The sequence below is a fragment of the Zonotrichia albicollis genome, chromosome 13 (assembly GCF_047830755.1).
Source record: "Zonotrichia albicollis isolate bZonAlb1 chromosome 13, bZonAlb1.hap1, whole genome shotgun sequence".
In the NCBI taxonomy this organism is placed as follows: domain Eukaryota; kingdom Metazoa; phylum Chordata; class Aves; order Passeriformes; family Passerellidae; genus Zonotrichia; species Zonotrichia albicollis.
In genome coordinates, this window is record NC_133831.1 from 20,836,886 (window position 1) to 20,854,136 (window position 17,251).

Sequence of the window (17,251 nt, forward strand, 5' to 3'; positions counted from 1 at the left end):
AAATTTTGTCCTAATCTAAAAAGATTTATAATGATACTCTGGTTCACATCTGCCTCTGCTAGGACATGAGAGAAACCATCTGCTTCTGGGTACTTCCTTTGCATCTGCAGTGTTTCAGATGTGCAGGTGCACAGCATAGCTGCTCCCTGCAGGAGTTCCAGCGTTCATTCCGGCTCACACAAACCCACAAACTGCCACGTGACAGCACAACGAAACAAGCAGAGCTCCCCATCTGAACCCTGTGGGAACATGTGACTTTGAATGTATTCACAGGCAAAATGATGTGAGCAGAGCCCCTCACCCTGCAGCGCTGTTAACAGCTCCAGAAGCTCCCTGGATAAAGTGCTCTGTTCCCTGTTCCCGCTGCAGGTTGCAGAGGCACACACTGAGCAGCTGAACATCTCAGCGAGGGTTTGTTTTGTGCGGCACTGCAGATCCTCAGCTGCATCCCAGACCCCAATCAGGCTTTTGGAGCACATCAGCAAAGACAGGGAGAGCTGCTCCAACACAGCAATCCGTGCACTCGCTGCTCTCTGCTTCCCCAGGTCACACAGGGTGGCTGCTGGAGAAGGATCAAAGCAGTCACTGTGGCAACAGCAGTCTCGGCAGCACAGTCAGTTAAATGAGAACTTGATTGCTCTCTCCTGCTACCTGAAGGTTGTAGCCAGGTGGGGGGAGGTTTCTTCTCCTCAGTAACAAGTGACAGGACAAGAGGAAATGGCCTGCAGCTGTTCCAGAGAAGGTTTGGATCAGAGATTAGAAAAAGTTTATAAACCAAGAGTGTTGTAAAGGTTGGACAGGGGAGGGATGCAGAGCTTCCTAGGAGGTTGGAAGGTTTGGAACAGACTGCCCAGGGATGTGGTGGAGTCATCATTCCCAAAGAGATTTAAGGGATGCAGATGTGGCACTGAGGAACATGGGCTGGTGCTGGGCTTGGCAGTGCTGGGGCAATGGTTGGACTCAGTGATCACAGAGGTCATTTCCTACCTCAAGATTCAATGGGTCACTTGAGCCCTGACCTCAACACCTCTGCAGCAACTTCCATGGATAACCCAAGTACAGGAAAGTACAGCAACTGGTTTCCTCTGTTAGAGTTTTTCTTGCAAAATTTTATTCCATGCTTACAGAAGGATAAAGGATGAGTGTCCTTGCTTTGAGTACAGAGGACCTCTCCCTCTATAGGCTACAATGGGTTACAAGACACATGTGGTAAATCCTAAGGCAGAATAAATCACTATAGTTCTGTGGGAACCAAGAACATTAAAAAATGCATGTGCTCTGAATCTGTGGTATGTGAGACATCTGAAGAAATGTATTAAAAAAAAAAAAAGAGTGGAGGGGCAAGGTATTTGTTCACTCTTACCAAACCCAACATTTCAAAAAAGTGACCAATACACTGTGATCAAGACAATATATTACCTTGTGAAGCAGTGCTGAGAAAATAGATACCATAAATGTATAAAACTTGCCAAAATTCTGATTGCTTGAAACAACAATAGGATTTCAGGGTGGTGACGTAAAATATCAGAAGTTTTGATGGAAACAAAAATTAACGCTGTGTAAAAGTCATCTCTGAAAGTGATGTGACACAGACATGTTTAAGAAAATGAGGCCTAAACCAAAAATAACTATTTAATTCTGTATATCTATTTATTTAACCTCTTTGTTTTCTAAATTCTAAAAGGATACATCCAAACATGAAGTGCTCGTGAGTTTCAATGTCCTTCTGAGCAGCAGAATAACCAGTCACATGATCCTATTTTTGGTCATTCATGTGATTTATGATTCCAAGCTTGTGCTCTCAGCGTATGACACTGCCATTCTCCAGGGCTGAGAGCCCTTCACACTGTTCCACTGCTGTTGATAGCTTTATTAAGGAAGTACTACCACCAGCTGGCTAATCCTAATAAAAGGGTGAAGGCCAACTTTTTTCCATTGAAGTATGTGCTTATTTCTTTTATGGGGGTTAGAGGAGCAGAGAAATGAAAGTTCTGATTTAGAAGCCATTAGGATTTTAAAAAACCCACCCAAACAAAAAACACAACAGCTATATTTATTTTTTAAACTTTTTTTAATTGCTAATGAGAGAAGGGGAAATTATGGGGCTGGCTAAAAGAAGAAAGTAAAAACAAAGTTTAGTGTAAATATTAACAATAGTCTTCTGAATAGTTTGAGAGGAAGACTGGAGTTATTGTGATGAAGGAATTGAGAGCTAGGGAGAAAGACAAAAGTACTGTAAAGCCAAAACATTGAAGCAGCTTGCTTAAAGGCTTGTCTTCTAAACTAATGCTGAGTAAGACCCTACCTTATGCTTGTAGCCACAGAATCTCAGTAGACAAACTATTTAAAAATTCTGTAATCAATTAATGAATTATAATTATAATCAAGCACATAAGATACACAACAAATCTGATACTTAATATAATGACAAAACTTGCCTTAAATAATATCCTAACAATAGAAGCAACAGGTTGGAGAGAACCAGAAGTATATCCCATGTTCCCTGCTAGCAAGGAATGGAAGACGTAGGGTGAGATTTCTGATGGCCCCTGCGCCTGTAGTCCTCAAATGCACAATATCCAAGTGTATATAATCCTGACTGGGAATTGTCTTGTATTCCTAGAATTCTTAATTTAGTCTTTAGGTCAACTCAGAAGAGTTATGTAACTGTTCAACTAAAGTGGGGTTTTTTCCGTTTTTTTTTCTCTACTTATTTGCCAAAGTAGATAAAGCTGTAGGCAAGACACAAAAAGGCTTCTCACTTCAGCTGTGCTAGAAACTCTCCCCTCAAGCTCTTTGCTCTGCTGTCCTGCTACGGGGAAACGAGTCCTGTAACAGCTCTGTAGCTTGACCCTTCAAAAAGAAAAGTTATTTCAGATAACACTGAAGTGTTTTTGGCAATGGTTACTTCTAAACGTTGATTCTGAAATCAATCCTTGCGGTTTAACGTACTTCATCTTAATAAGTTTGAAAAAAACATTATGTAAAAGAAGAGGCTTATAGTTAACTTTGCTGCTATGTATGTGCCCTGTTAGCGTGTTCAATGTATTCCAAAGTGGCTTGATCCGCGTACCTGAGGCTACACTCGTCCTGCCTGGCATCCACCTTTGCATTTGCAGGCGGGAATTCCCCTCGCTCTCCCTGCAAGCCCTTGGCTTTCAATGGAAGACCTGGTGATGCCACCGCTGGGTCAGACGAACTGAGCTGCCAGCCCACGGGCTCTGCCTGGAGAAAGAGAGAGAGAGGGAGGGAGGGAGGGAGAGCCTTGGCTGGCGAGCACCATCCCCAGCGCGGTGTCAAACGCGCCCCCGTGGTTTCCCGGAGCCAAGGCGGCATTCCCGCTGCCGGCCGCGCTCCCACGGAGGCACGGCCGGGGCGCCCGGAGTGGCTGCGTGAGCGCCTCGCCAAATCGCGCCGGAGAGCCAAGTTTCCCTTTCCCAGGGAAAATCCCCGCTCCCCCCGCCGCCGCCCGGGGCCTGCCCCGCATCCCGGCCCGGCCTCCGCCGGAGCCTCCGGAGTAACCGCGCCCGGGATTGGCTTCTCCCGGCGCAGGGGCCATATTGGATGTGCCCAGCCCGCCGCACGCACCGCTCCGCCGGCTCCGCGCCGCCCGCCCCCGCCCCGCCAGGGCTGCCCCTCCCGCGGGGGCTGCGGCGGGAGGGCGAAGGTGTCTCGGGAAGGGAACTCGCACGTTCCCGGGTCCCCTCTCCGCCCCCCGCGCATCCCCGCCCCGCGCACGCCCCTTCCCGCGCCCCGTCCCCGCTCCGCCCGCCTCTTCCTCCCCTCACGCCGCTCCCTCCCGAGCCGAGCCGCCGTGTCAGCGCGCGGCGGCGGCCCCCGCGCGGGCGGCCAATCAGCGCGGGGGTGACAAATATGCAAATGCGCCCCCCAGCCCGTCCCCGCGGGTTCGCTGGGGCCGCTGGGGTCGCGGCGCGGAGCGAGTGAAACTTCGCCCCCCGCCCTGCGCCCCCCCCCCGCGCGGGGCCCCTCCCGCGCAGCGCCCGCGGGGAGGAGCGGGGACAGCGCCGAGCGCCGCCCGCACCGCCCGCCGGCCTGCGACACCGCACGGTGAGTGAGTGCCGCCCTCGCCCGCCGGCTCCCGGGGGGGGGACACGGGGGGAATCCCCGCGGGGGGGAGGGGAAGCCGTCGCGCCCGCCCGCGGCCGCCCCGGCGCGGAGCTGTCACAGGCGTGGGGCATCGCCGCCTCCTGCCGGGCAGCGGCGGCGGCTCCGTAATGGCGAACCGGGCGGTGAGTACGTGCGGAGGGACGGGCAGGCCACGCTTCAGGTGCCGGAGACACCGGGCGGCCCCGGCGGCCCTGCCCGCCCCTGCTGCCGCCGGGGTCGGCGCGACGCGGCCTGCTCGGCACCCGGGCTCTCCCCGCCGCCGCCCCCGCCCGCTTCCGCCCCTCGCCGCCACCGCCGGGCGCGGGGCTCCGCCGGCCCCTCGCACCTCGCCGGCGGAGGTGGGTGGGAGGAGGAAGGGGGGCGGCGGCCAGGCGAGGCTTTTCCCGGGGGCGGCGCGGGTGGAGCGGGCAGGATGGAGACGGCGGGGGCGCCCGAGGATGCGGGCCCCGCCACCCGCGGCCCCGCCACGGCGCCCAGGGGTGGCCGGGGGTGGGGGTGAAGTTGGAGGGGAGGAATTGGGGCCTTGCCGGGGTCTCAGGGTGGGGGAGAGCCTGAACGTCCTGCTCGCTAACAGGTAAGAAGATGGCAGGGCGAAGGGAAGAGGGCTGGTCTCCTTAGGGGAGTCAGAGGGAAAGGCTGCATGTCCCTCTCCCCCGCCGAGGAGGTGGCAGTGGGAGAAAAGGGTTGGGTGGATGAAGGTAGGGAAGGTAAAAATATCCCCGGCCACCTTGTGTCGTTTGGGAAGGGAGTGCGAGGCAGGGAAGGGATGCAGAGCCACCCAGGCAGAACAGTGGGCATGGCAGACCCGGCTTCTCACCACACAAGAGAATAGCGGTGGGTAGAGGGAGGAATTAAAATAATTTCCCAGGGCAAGAGAAGCAGTAAGAAAAAGAGGAGCTGAGTTTGGCAGCCCCCTGGCTTGGATTGACCCCAGCATGATCCCTCCGTGGGAGCAGGGGAAGGGAAGGTGGCAGGGAGGGTTGGCAGTGGGTGAGGTGTGTCCGGGAGAGATGGAGATGGGCAAGCACTCTGCTCTCCTCCTGGGCTGAGGAAAGCTGGTGGTGCATGGCCACAGGTTCCCACTGCATGGGTGGAGACTTAAAAAGGGATTTGTCTGTCAAAGTGCAGGGTTAGAATTTACAGACTGGTGATTTCCCACAAGGGGCTGCAAGCTGACCTCCTCCAGGGATGACGAGGAGAGGATTTCAAGGCCAGCTCGGTGCTGTTGGTAGATGGCACTGAGTGGAAAGGTGGCATGCATCTTTATTCCAGTGAAGTGGGGAGATGGTCACATTTCCCTCTGAGGCTTAACACACTGAAAGGTTAAAACCTCTTCTTTGCACACAAATTTTTTGTGAACAGGGATAAAAACCATCTGGAAAGGATTTTGAATTCTCTCATTTTGGCTGGATAGCTTTGACAACAAGCTTGATGCACACACTTTCAGTTTGTAGGAAATGGTTTGCTTTCCTCACTGTTGTATCATAAGTGCCTTGAATCTTGAGCAGCTGAGAACTTCCTTCAGTTAGGAAAGCCATTTAACTTCATCCGTGTGAGAAAATACAGCTGGGTGTCCCTCCATCATGCAGAAGAGAGATGGACCCTTCAGTGTTACAATCCCTACCCATGGGGGACAAAGTAACAATCTGTGTGACAGGATAGGGTTTCTAGTTCTCTTGTGTATTTTTTGAGACTTTTAAGAAGTAGCCTTAAAAAGTAACTCTCCTCTCTCAGGAGAACTAGGCTCCTGCTGAAAGCTCACGGCAACTGTTTTTAAACCTGGATCATTCGACACCATCAAGTTCCAAGTTGGCAGGTGTGAGGTAAAAACAATTATTTCACCTTGTTTCACATGTAATCATTGGTGTGCAGTTATACATGTGCTTGTATTTCAAGGCAGAATATGAATATATTTTATAAAATATTAAAATATATTAATATATTTTGCTCATTTTGGAGCAAAATTTGGATTTTTATCCTATCTCTGAATTTTAGTTTGTTGTTGCACAGATCAACTTTTTGTTAGTTTCACAAAGTAAGTATCTTAAAATCAATAATTATTCCTATCTTAGACTTTGTGAACTGTTAAAGAAAGAGTAGAAATTAATAGCTTTTTCATTTACTGGTTTCTAGACAGCCCCAACACCTTACACCTGTAACTAATAATGACTTTTTCATTCTTCCCACATCTGTCAGATGAGGCTTCCAGTGTGCCATGGACTTCAATGCCCAGATTGTGTAAACCAAAGAGCACAATTTAGTAGACAGGTTTTTGAATGTTAACCAATGCAGGGATCAGTGTGCCAGGCCCTTTGCCCATAACCCACAGGCTGATGGAGAAGCTGGTGGGAAGCAAGGTAGGATGTGAGCTTCACTTATCAACAGCTCTGTGGTCGAGGGCCATTGTGGACTCTCTTACCTTAAAGTAAATGTGAAGGAGTTTTTTTCTGTCCCTGTTAGTGAGTCAGCTGCATCAATTTCCTTTGCATTTATAAGATCACAAGGGCAGGCCCCTAAGGAGTTACAGTGCATCTGTGCTGTTTTACTTTGTGCTAACTTGCTTATTTGTATTAACCAAATTGTTCTATTTATACAACTCTGTGCTGCCTTTCCTGGTGAAGCCATACTAATTCATGCCACTCAGAGTAAGGTTATCATTTTTACTGTAAAAAAAGTGGAATTTGAAGTTGAAGAGTTCTTCAGGAATTTTGAGGAGTCTCAGCACATTCTCATTTCTCATGAGCTGCTTGTGCTAAAGATTATCCAAGAATTCAGTTATGCTAAAATGATGATGAAAGCAGAGTTTGGTTTTTAAAAAGTATTCTTAGTGGTGTTATCTAAAAGATGTATGACATGAACCACTACTGAGACACTATAGAGACCCTAAAGCACACAAGTTTAATTTGTTTGCTTTTATGAGTGAGAAAAGTTAATGATGCAGGCAGATTAAACCCAAAAGATTGACCTGCTGCTTTAAAATAGTCTTGTTTTGAAACCGATGAAGTAAGTAAGTGCACATTGTTTGGTTTATAGGTTAGTTTTCAGGGTTTTTTTTTAATGTATCTTACAATAAAAATATTCCCTATATTTATGGTCTGTGTATCCTTCAGACACTTTAAAAGTACAGGTAAGCTGGACAATTCCATATTTTATAGGTTCAGATTCCTTACAGTGCATTTTTTTTCTTCTGTATCAGTCTAGTAGAAAGACGTGCCCAAAGTGCATTTCTTTGATAATTTTCATGCAATTTAGGATGGACTCAAATGGCATATCCTATTCATCACTGAATAGGATGAATAGGAATTCATTCTCTGTGTTTCCACCATTATAGATGAACTGAATTCTCAGTAGTGCTTGGTACTTGTGTTTATAAATCATGCAGCTGAAACATTGCTGTGTTTAACTGAAGTCTGGTAGCCCATCACACCCAGATTCTTTCCTAACCCTAATTTTGTCAATACTTTATATTCTTCCATCCACCTATCTGGAGTTGTCCTTTTGATGGCCTTGGCCCTGTCACTCCATGGAGCAGTGAGCTTCATGGAGACTGAAATCTCACACTTACCTGTGCTCCCGTTCCATTTCCCAGTGCTCTTCCTGTAGTCAGAAGTGCAGCCTCAGGAACCTGGGGTGGCCGAGTGCATGGGAATGGGTGATGGAGAAACCAGCTATGTATTTAGTCAAACCTTCCAGAATTGATAGTTAACATGATTATATTGTTGAGGTATTCTCTTTCTCCTTCAGCAAAAGAAATTGTCCTGATAAGAAGTGATTATTTTGCTGATGAAACAGCAACTGAAAAGTATTTGCGGCTTTTGCTTTGGCTGAAGGAGCAGCAAGATTCCCATGTTTAATCTGACCAGATCATAAATGTGAGAGTCAGCTGAACACACAACTTTCTTATTTACAGTAGTGCGAGGAGGAAAGACAGTTTTTAAGCAGTATTTTTTCCTACAAGTGTTACAGGAGAAAAGCATTATGTGGCTTACAATGACTGTGTTTTTGCATAACTGCAGTGTTGAAAACTTGCAGAAGACCAATTCTAAATATTTTTTAACAGTGTGGGTAATGAAAATTTATCTTGACTTCAGAAACACAAGGACCTTAGGAGTACTTTTAAAATGTGTATGTAACAGAATTCAGATGTATGCTCTGCTACCTCTTAGAGTGAGCTCTAGTGATGAAGTAAAAGGCTACTTTTGGAAGCACCTTGGATCCAAGTTCCACTTGCAGTGCTGACTCTACAATACATTCACTTTCTAAGCTGCAAGAAAAATGTTACAAGGTAGGAAGCATTTTTTTACAAGTCAGAATTCAGCAGAAATTCTGGTAAGATGTGGCATCTGTCAGTGAGCAGATGTGTTGAAATGTTCAACTTCATTCATGCAGATTATCCAGGTGCTGCCAAATATTAATGTCTTTAGGCTGGCAGTGTACATGCATCTTTCTCTTTGTAAGTGATATATTTTTGTTTTAATCTTAAATCAAGAGTTAGAATTTGCAAGAAGATGGAAAAATGTTCCCATCCTTTTTCTGGAGACAAATAGTAGTTTTGACTTTGTTCTTTATCTGAGTCATATTAGAAAATGTAACTCTGGTTACCAAATTGTTTCCGTCTGCAGTGTTTTCTTGGGCACTTTGCTTGTACTGCATAAGCAGTATTGAAAGGTTTGTTCACTCTTTTATACTGGTCACTAAAATTCAGGAATTCCTCCAAAATCTGTTCTGGAAATGGCTTTTGAAGAGAAATGGGTTGATTACATTTGATACTTAACACCCTAGTGAAGAAACTTTTAAGCTTCAGAAAGGCTTCATTTGTGTAATGCCATGAATATCTGATATGCCATGCCCATCTGATATTCCATATGTTATCAGAAATCTGACACTTCAATACAATAAATTTGTTTTCAATTACCCTGTAGTAAAGCTACTGTAGTTATATCTTCCACCTACATGAAAGACTTGAAATTGTGCTTTTTTTTTCCCCAGTGCAGATTTCTGTCTATTTCAAGCCTTCACCCCTGTCTGTACTCATCAGTCAGGACCCATAGGCATCTGTAAAACAGGCACAATCCTTTGCATTGTTCTAGTTGGTACTTCCAGGTTATAAACTTGCAGTAGTTCCCAAAGATGCTTATCAGGGTAGAACATGAGAATTATTGGAAGATACTGTATTATCAGATTGTGAATTGAAAGAGGGCTGTGCTCTGAAGTCTTCTGCCTCTTATGTTTTGTAATGAAATCTTGGTTTAGGCCACATGTGAAAATAAAAAGGTTTTTTTCTGATTTTTAATGCAAATATTTCTCTGTATCTTAAAATGGCCTATATGTTCTTGAGGAAAAATACTGGAATTCAGAAATATATTTCGTAGTTCTAATTTGAGGTGTAACACAGAAATTGATAACAAAACAATAGATAGCCTGTAATGTTTGCATCTAAAATCTCAGCAGCACCAGAAGGTTTTCTTTTTAAACTTACAAGGAAGTTTGTGTAACTCTTGCTAGTGACCAGAAGCAAACTGCAAACTATAAATACATTACACTGAGTATGTTACTCTCTTTTGACAACTAAACTTCCAACAGAGACTGTCCAAAGACATTTGTATTTTGTACAGATACACTAAAAGGAAAAAAGGTTGGGTGTAGTGGAATTCAAATCTGAAGAACAAAACATGGGACATTTTTGTTATTGATATTAGAAAGAAAGTGATTAGAAGGAAATCATTGAAATCCTGAAATTTTTGAAAATCTCCACAGGTACACTTTAGAGAAACAAAATTGCAGTATTGTGTGAGCAGTACTGGTTACTAATATGGATTCCTTCAGTAGTCTGGTGGCCAAACACATGAACTTCCTAACAGCTGTTTTCATTAAAATAAACTGACTTGGGGATCAACTCTGTGCTTTGCAATAAGGTATTCCAAACTCCTGGTATCTTTCTAGATTTCTGTAAATAGCAGCTGATTAACATGTTGTCATTCTCGCATTATTATTGTCCCTTTATTGCAATTAATGCCCACAGGATATAAATGACAAAATAAAAAGTATATATACATTTCTGCCGTTTTCATGCAAAGTCTGTTAAACAAACAAGAGGAAGGGTTAAAACTAAATTGGGAGGCTATATGCTGAAGCAGCAGATGCACACCTACATGTTTTGTTCTGCAGGTGTGCTTTGAGGGCAATAACCTTTGGCAGAAAGGTGAAGAAGGTATTTGAAAATAATAATGTCTTCAGCTGGTGCTGGTAAATTTTCTAAAGGTATTTGCCAAGACTGAAGAGATAAAAGCACACAGGGATGTTGTGCAAAACTAAACTGTTTTATTTAAATTTACATGATGTTTTAAAAAAATAGAAATTTGTGTAGCCATTCTCAACTAATTGAAATGAGTTGTTTGTTTCCTGTTAGAAAATGGGTATAAAATTTTGTGGTTTAGTGTCCAAAATAAGAATCACAGACTCACAGAATGTTGCAGGTTGGAAGGGACCACAGTGGGTCACCAGGTCCAACCCCCTGCTCAGGCAGAATTCCCCAGAGCACAGGCACAGGGCTGTGTCCAGACAGTTCTGGAATGTTCCAGCAAGGAGACTCCACGGGCTGTTCAGAGAACTCCTTGCTCATCTCCAGGTGGAACTCCCTGGACACCATTCCTGCCCCTTCCTCTGTCCCATTGCTGGGCCCCAGGAGCAGAGCCTGGTCCCTCCTCTGACACCTCCTGCAGCTATTTAGAGAAAAAGCCAAAATATTGTTGTTTGCCTTTTTTTTTATTTTTTCAGTAAGAGTAATGCTTAACATTTAGTAATTTTTTAACATATCACATGTCACATGCATATATATGTATATTTCAAACTTCACATGCAATATAGCTTATGTGAGAATCTGTGGAGATCCCATTTTGGAGCTTATAAAAGCTCTACATTCCTTTTGTGTGGATTTCTCTTTGGCACTTTATATAATCATTAGTAAATCTTCTGTTGTCAGAAGTATTTTTTTTTGTATTTCACATTTAGAATAATGTATTGCAGACCTGGTGAATGTATATCTAGTTACATATGTTTTTTTTCTTCTTTGTAGGATTTTTCAAACTTTTAAGTATTCCAAAATTGTCTCCATATTGGAAGCTGTTCAAGCAAGTGGACACTGTTCTAAAGAGTAAGAAATACCTTTTTTCCTCTTTATTTTGAGGATTCAAGAACAATCCAGTTGAGGAAGAATACACAGCTGTTTTAGCCAAGAACTTAAGATAGCATTTGTCTTATATGGTAGCTACAGGTGAATTAGGTTTCTTTTTTACTGTTGAACTCTTACAGGTAGAATAAATTACTTGATTGCAAGTTTTCAGTTTTTTGTTTGTCAAATACAAAAGTTTTGAATGCCTCTATTCAGTTACTGTATATATTGTGAAATCTTTATGCTTTAACTTTATTTAGCCAACAAAGAACTTCTAAATAAGCAGAGATTGAAAACAAGAGAAAAAATAGATTAAAATGTTGCACAGGACCTGACAGTTAAATAGTTTCAAACTCCTTTCTAATTTCTGGATGTGAAGAGGAGTTGTGCATGACAGGAGCTCTGTTTGTATGATGGGATTTCCAGTCTAGAAAAAGGGAACATCTAGAGCAAGTTTTCTGTCTGTTTTGATACAAAATTATCATCAGTTCACATAAATGGTAAGCAAAGATAAAGGTATTTTAGCAACTTTCCCCTAGGTATATGTTGGGTATGTGCTTGTATCATATGAATTTTAGAAAAATACCTCTCTGCATGAAGTGTCCCTATTGCAGAGCAGAGACATTTTATTTAGCAACCTTGGAAAAAGTCTTGGGAAGTTAGTGGATAGGAGGAGGATAAATGTAGCAATTTATGTACCAAATTAGTACCAGATAATTTTTTTTTTCTGGAACATTGGAGGATTTGGTAGCTGCTATAACCAATTTATGTCTTCCACATATGTTAAAGCATTGTTTCAAAGATGTAGGGAGAGGAAATAATTTTGTTAAAATCAGCTTCTCAATGCAGTATTATATGCTATATTATCTTTTAACAAAGTTTGAAGATCGATCTGCAGTAATAGTTCTGCAAAAATGTTAAAGACTTTGGCATCACAAAACTGTATTTAGGAAGACAGGAATCTTTGTATTGGAATTGGAGGATGTTTGGTGCCTTGGACACAATAATCATATTTTTGAAATGGAAAAACACACTGGTGTAGAATTTCAGTTCATATACAAACTTTGTCTGTCTTTCACTGTTAGAGGGTGGTTTTGTGTGCTTTGAGGCTTTTACACAGCGGCCCTAGAACCCCCCTGCACACATTTTCCCTTAAACTTTGTGATGTTTTGAAGCCTCTTTCAGATTAAAAGAGAACCTCTTGAAATTGAGCTCCTGTACCTTGTGCCAAGGCAAGGAACAGGATAAAACTGTCATGCAGGTATTCTCTCCCCAAAAGGCACTGTCAGTTCCCATTGAGGTCCACTGTCAGAGTGGAACAGCTCACTGCTGTTCAGAGACATGTGCAGGCTTCTCAGACTGACAGGTTTGAAACATAACCTCAAAACTTTTCTTTTTGCAGTTGCTGGTTTGGAGTACTTAAAGTCAGCCTAAACTTTTTGGGATTGTGGCACAAACTACCCTTCATCCTAAGGGGTTTGTAGACTTGGGTTATTTTTAGTAGTCCTACAAAATGAATATGTACCTATTCACCAGACACTTATAAAATCATAGCTGCTAGTGATTGTGTATTAATTCTGCTGTTCTTGGTTTTATGGTATCTTTTGGAGTTTCAGGTATTGCATTTGAATGTACACTCCTGAAGTTGGTTATTGTGTGACTTATTTGACATCCCTGATTTTCAGGTCTCTGATGATGAGGTATCCATCTGGATTTAAAACACAGCTCTGAGCTTTTCAATTCTTCATTCAAGAGATGTGTTCTATATTCATGGGTAAGAATATTTTGTATTTTGACTTGGGCCATTTTCTTAATTATCTTGTAATATATTTTTAATTTACAAGATTTCAGCAACTTAGTTTTGTCTTAAAGGTTCATCAGGAACTTTAACAGTATAGGGTTCATTAGGTGCCTGTGCTAGCTCTTAATTTTGACCCAAGCTAATAACTAAAGTTTGGAATTCATATGTCTAAATATGAATGCTCTAATTAAATCACTAATTCGTAGTATTACAGAGAGAGAAACAGTGGTATATAGGTAAAGAATTTATGAATTGGTCTGTGATTTGAGAGTCATTGTCTGATTATATATATATATATGTATATATACACAGTTCTAAGGGCTGTAACTGTGCATCTTGCCATGCCTCTTTGGAATTTGGAGTTTTGGAAAGAAAGTTATTCTAACTTGGAATGCAACCAAAGCAAAGGGTCTGAATTTTGTGCAATCAAAACAAATAACACTTCTTCTCAATAACATAAACCCTACTTAGTCTGAAGAAACTGTGTGGTATTACACACACCTGCACTTCAATAGGGGAAAAAACCCACAAAAGACTCCATAGAAAATGTGATTTTTTCAAAAAGCTACTGGTATTTTTAATTTTTGTAGGTCTCTGAAGAATACAGTTAAGTTAAAGCTATGTTTACTTCATACATTACAGAATTTGTTATGTCTTCTCTCCATTTATTAAGTACCGCTTGCTGAAATATCTTTTCGAGGCTTCATAAATTTACTTGGAGTTAAAAATTAATGTTAACATGGATCTCTTAATGAAGTATAGTAAGTAGCTTAAGCATTGCTGTGGGGCTTTTTGATACCTCTTGTTTTATACAGAGTTCTGTGATCTGCTTTCTCTTTGGGCTGGTTTTGCTCTGTTCAGCTTAAGCACAGCTGTTCTCATTAGGGAAGATCTGCCATTCACAGTGAAGGCAGACTTGGTTGAGAATGGTAGAAATTTGCTTTCAGTTGATTGGAAGATGGATTTTCTTCCCAAGTAAAATGTCATTTGTATTGTCTGCTGCTTTGAAATTCCATGAACAACCTTAACAAAAAATAGCTACTGATGTCCTTTTTTTTCTTACTTACATTTGTTATATTTATTTCCCAGAGTCTGAAAGGAGGAGAGGTGGAGGAAGGGAGCTCATGCATGTCTGGGGAGTAGAGGAAGGGAAAGTGTTACAGGGGGTGTTTGGTGCAGGCAGGATCAGTGTAGGTATGGCAACAGAATGCTGTGATTGGTCTGACAAGCACACACAAGCCAGTGTGCTCCAGTGCTTTGCTCCCACTTGGAGCTGGAACTGTAGCCATGGGCTGGAACTCAGTTCTGAGAATTTAGTTAAAGTCCATGTGTTTCAAATCTTCATAATCTTCAAATTAAAATTCAAGGTACTTGAGTGATATTTTGAATATTTAGCATGATAGTCTGTGAACTCTGTAGCAGAAAGAGAATTCTAAACAAAACCAGTATGTTGAGGGCATGATTTTACTAAAGAGATGGCTCATTACTCAAAAATAGTTAGAAATGCATAATTAGAAATTCATAGAAATGAAAAGTAATTTTAATCTAAAATAATGCGTATGTATATATACAATTGGATGTATGGCTTTTTATCTGGGCTACCCAACCAAGCTTCTCCCAAATTTTAGTGATGACAATAAGAAAATGTGTCTTTTCAATCCATATTTAGCTGCAGATACCATGGCACTCCAGTACAGACACTCCTTTCTGCTAGGGAATAAAAGAGTTTATATCTACTAAATGTTCTTTTTTAGTCTTCTATATGACTGGGATATGCCCCTCTGTGCCTTTTAAATTGAACATGTACATTGATCTTTAAATCTGCGATAGAATGTCAATTCTATTGGCACATCAGCAGGAAGGAACTTCGGTGTTATTTAATTAACTCGGCTTTTTGAACTTGGCCAAAGCTTTAGATAAAATCTGACAAGTAATGACAGTGTAATTGTCTTTTAATATTGGGAAGGGAATTTCTTATTTCTAAATATTGTGTAGAAGTGATCAGTGTTTTGAGTGTCTGGGTTTTACCATGCACCTTTTGTGAGGCAGTATTCCATCTGCTAATAGATGGGCAAATCACAGCAAGCCACAAAGCTGTCATGCTGTTGCATGCTACATAGAATTTAGCAAATACACTGATTTCTTCAGTCTCTGGCAGAATCTTGTTTGTTATGCCTGGTTGCATTGCTTCCCTAAAAATTCCCCAAAACTAAAGCCTTTGCAAGCACATAATGTAAAACTCTTCCCTAGCTATGACTGTGTCCTTTTCCCATAGTCTGGATTTCTGTTATGTCATGCTTTTATGACTTGTTTTAGTTCCTTGTGGTTGCTAACTTGTCCCTAGCTTCTCTCTGAGATGGCTTCTGTTATTTTTCTGAATAGCCATGGTTTCAACTTCTTTTGAGAAAAAATGGCCACCACAGTCACTGATTTCTCTTATCTTTGGTACTGTCACACATCAGTCATGTGAAGCTGCCTTGTGTATCAAAGTTTGAAAGTGTGGCTATCATGGCAAAGTGCTTAAGTTTCACCTGATTTACTTGCTTATAACTACAGTAGCTTGTGTTCTGTTGTCACTTGTGGTCTGTTGTCAAAAGTAGTCAAAAATGCCATGAAATAAATGAAATAAAGCACGTTAGAATTTTTTATTATATTCCTTTTTACTGCTACCCCCACTTCATGTTTTCAGAGTGAAATTTGCTATCTGTTCCTTTATGTTTTTGTAGGAGTTCAGGTTTTTTGATGTATTCTGTGCAATAGATCTTGTTTTCCTTTTTTCTGGTATGGCAGACATGAAGTTTCCTTGCAGACTATGGGTAAAAATCAAAACCCAAACTCTTTGCAGCAGACTTGTGTTCAGGCTATTGATAGTGGTATTCTTCCCAAAAGAAGTTTGGGTGGTTGGTTGGTGGGGTTATTTTGGGGGTTTTTTGGTCACTTGACAATCTCCACTTTACATAGAAGCTGTCTTCATAATAAATTAATGTTGGTCTAATTAGCTGGGAGAGGTTTCTCGTGTATCTAGCCTTCAAATTTCTCAGTTTGGAAATTCATCTGTGCTATCCAACTCTCTTGGATCCTTGAAGCAAAGCTGACATCTTCAGGTTATATTTCCTATTTATACCTGCCAAGATTCATATGTGTTATAAAACCTTAGCATTTTAAAAGGAGAGTTCATATTATTTGTTCATTATTTCCTCTTTTGTTTTCCTTATACTGAAAGGAAGTAGGAAAAACCAAGATGGAAATTGTTTCTTGGTTTTTGAGCCAAGAAGTAAATTTCTGTGAGGCCATTCTGAGTGTGCTGCAGTAATTCCAGCTGCTCTGCAAGCTTTTCTCCATTTCCTTACTGGAAAGGGACACAGTCATTAAAACAGGAAGAGATTGTCTGGTGTATATGACTTTAAATACAGGGTGCTTTTAGTCTTGTTGACTAGTTCTAGACTTCTCTAGCTAAGAGCATGTATACTAGTTAATGATTGTACATCCCTGGTAAAATAGCTCTCTCCTGACTTATCTTTTGTGTTGAGATAAACTAGGATGAGATATCATTATATTAGCAGTGTTATAACCCATGCCAGACCTTCTACCTGGATCCTGCTACTCGTTTGTCATCTATTGGAAGGTGTTCCATTCTGGCAGCATCATCATTATGTTGCTTTTATTTGTAAGTAGACAACTTAATCAGTGTTAGAAGATAAGGAGGTCTAATTTATATTACTGCTTCTTTTTCTTGGGACTTCAGGAGTTCCCAACTTCAAGCAAAAACTTGCACGTGTATAATCTGGGGTCCACAGCAGCTTTGCTGTGCTGAGGTGTCATCTCCCTAAGCTTCTGGCCCTTCTTTTTTCTCATGCCTGTTCTCCTCACTGACACCATGCCTGATCTGTGTCTCTCAGGATGATACAGGATCCCTCTGTCCTTCTCTGTACACACCACAAGTCTCATATACTCAAACCCTAAAGGAGGCTTGTGAATTTGAGTCTGGCTTTATTCTCACTATGGCCACACCACCCTCAGTGGCCTAGGGGTGTGTGCAGAATGGGTTCTCATCAGCTTGCCAAGAAGTACTTTGGGCTTAGCAGGTTCAGCATGAACCTTTTCTATCAGAGAATATTTCAGATTTACTGGATGTTCATTTCTGGAAAGAT

The 17,251-nt window shown here is 42.2% G+C and overlaps 2 protein-coding genes across 7 annotated transcripts in view; one reads left to right on the top strand and one right to left on the bottom strand.

The window, feature by feature from the left end:
• Positions 1-2,611: 2,611 nt before the first annotated feature.
• On the bottom strand, positions 2,612-7,710 carry LOC141730829 (uncharacterized). Its single transcript, XM_074551254.1, has 3 exons — positions 7,694-7,710; positions 3,589-4,695; positions 2,612-3,225 (listed from the first exon to the last, which is right to left on the bottom strand). The coding sequence occupies exons 1-3, from the start codon at positions 7,708-7,710 to the stop codon at positions 3,159-3,161; spliced, it is 1,191 nt and encodes a 396-aa protein (XP_074407355.1). The 3' UTR covers positions 2,612-3,158.
• CHD9 (chromodomain helicase DNA binding protein 9) overlaps positions 3,930-17,251 on the top strand; it is an 86,537-nt gene continuing 73,215 nt past the window's right edge. For 4 of the 6 annotated variants that reach the window (XR_012582506.1, XM_074551213.1, XM_074551217.1 and 1 more), the window contains exons 1-3: positions 3,930-4,068; positions 11,204-11,281; positions 12,985-13,073. The gene's annotated coding sequence lies outside the window, so the exon portion shown is untranslated. Of the gene's footprint in view, positions 4,069-4,142; positions 4,251-5,862; positions 5,952-11,203; positions 11,282-12,984; positions 13,074-17,251 lie in introns of those variants that run through there. The other 2 variants (XM_074551214.1, XM_074551215.1) reach the window with 2 other exon arrangements.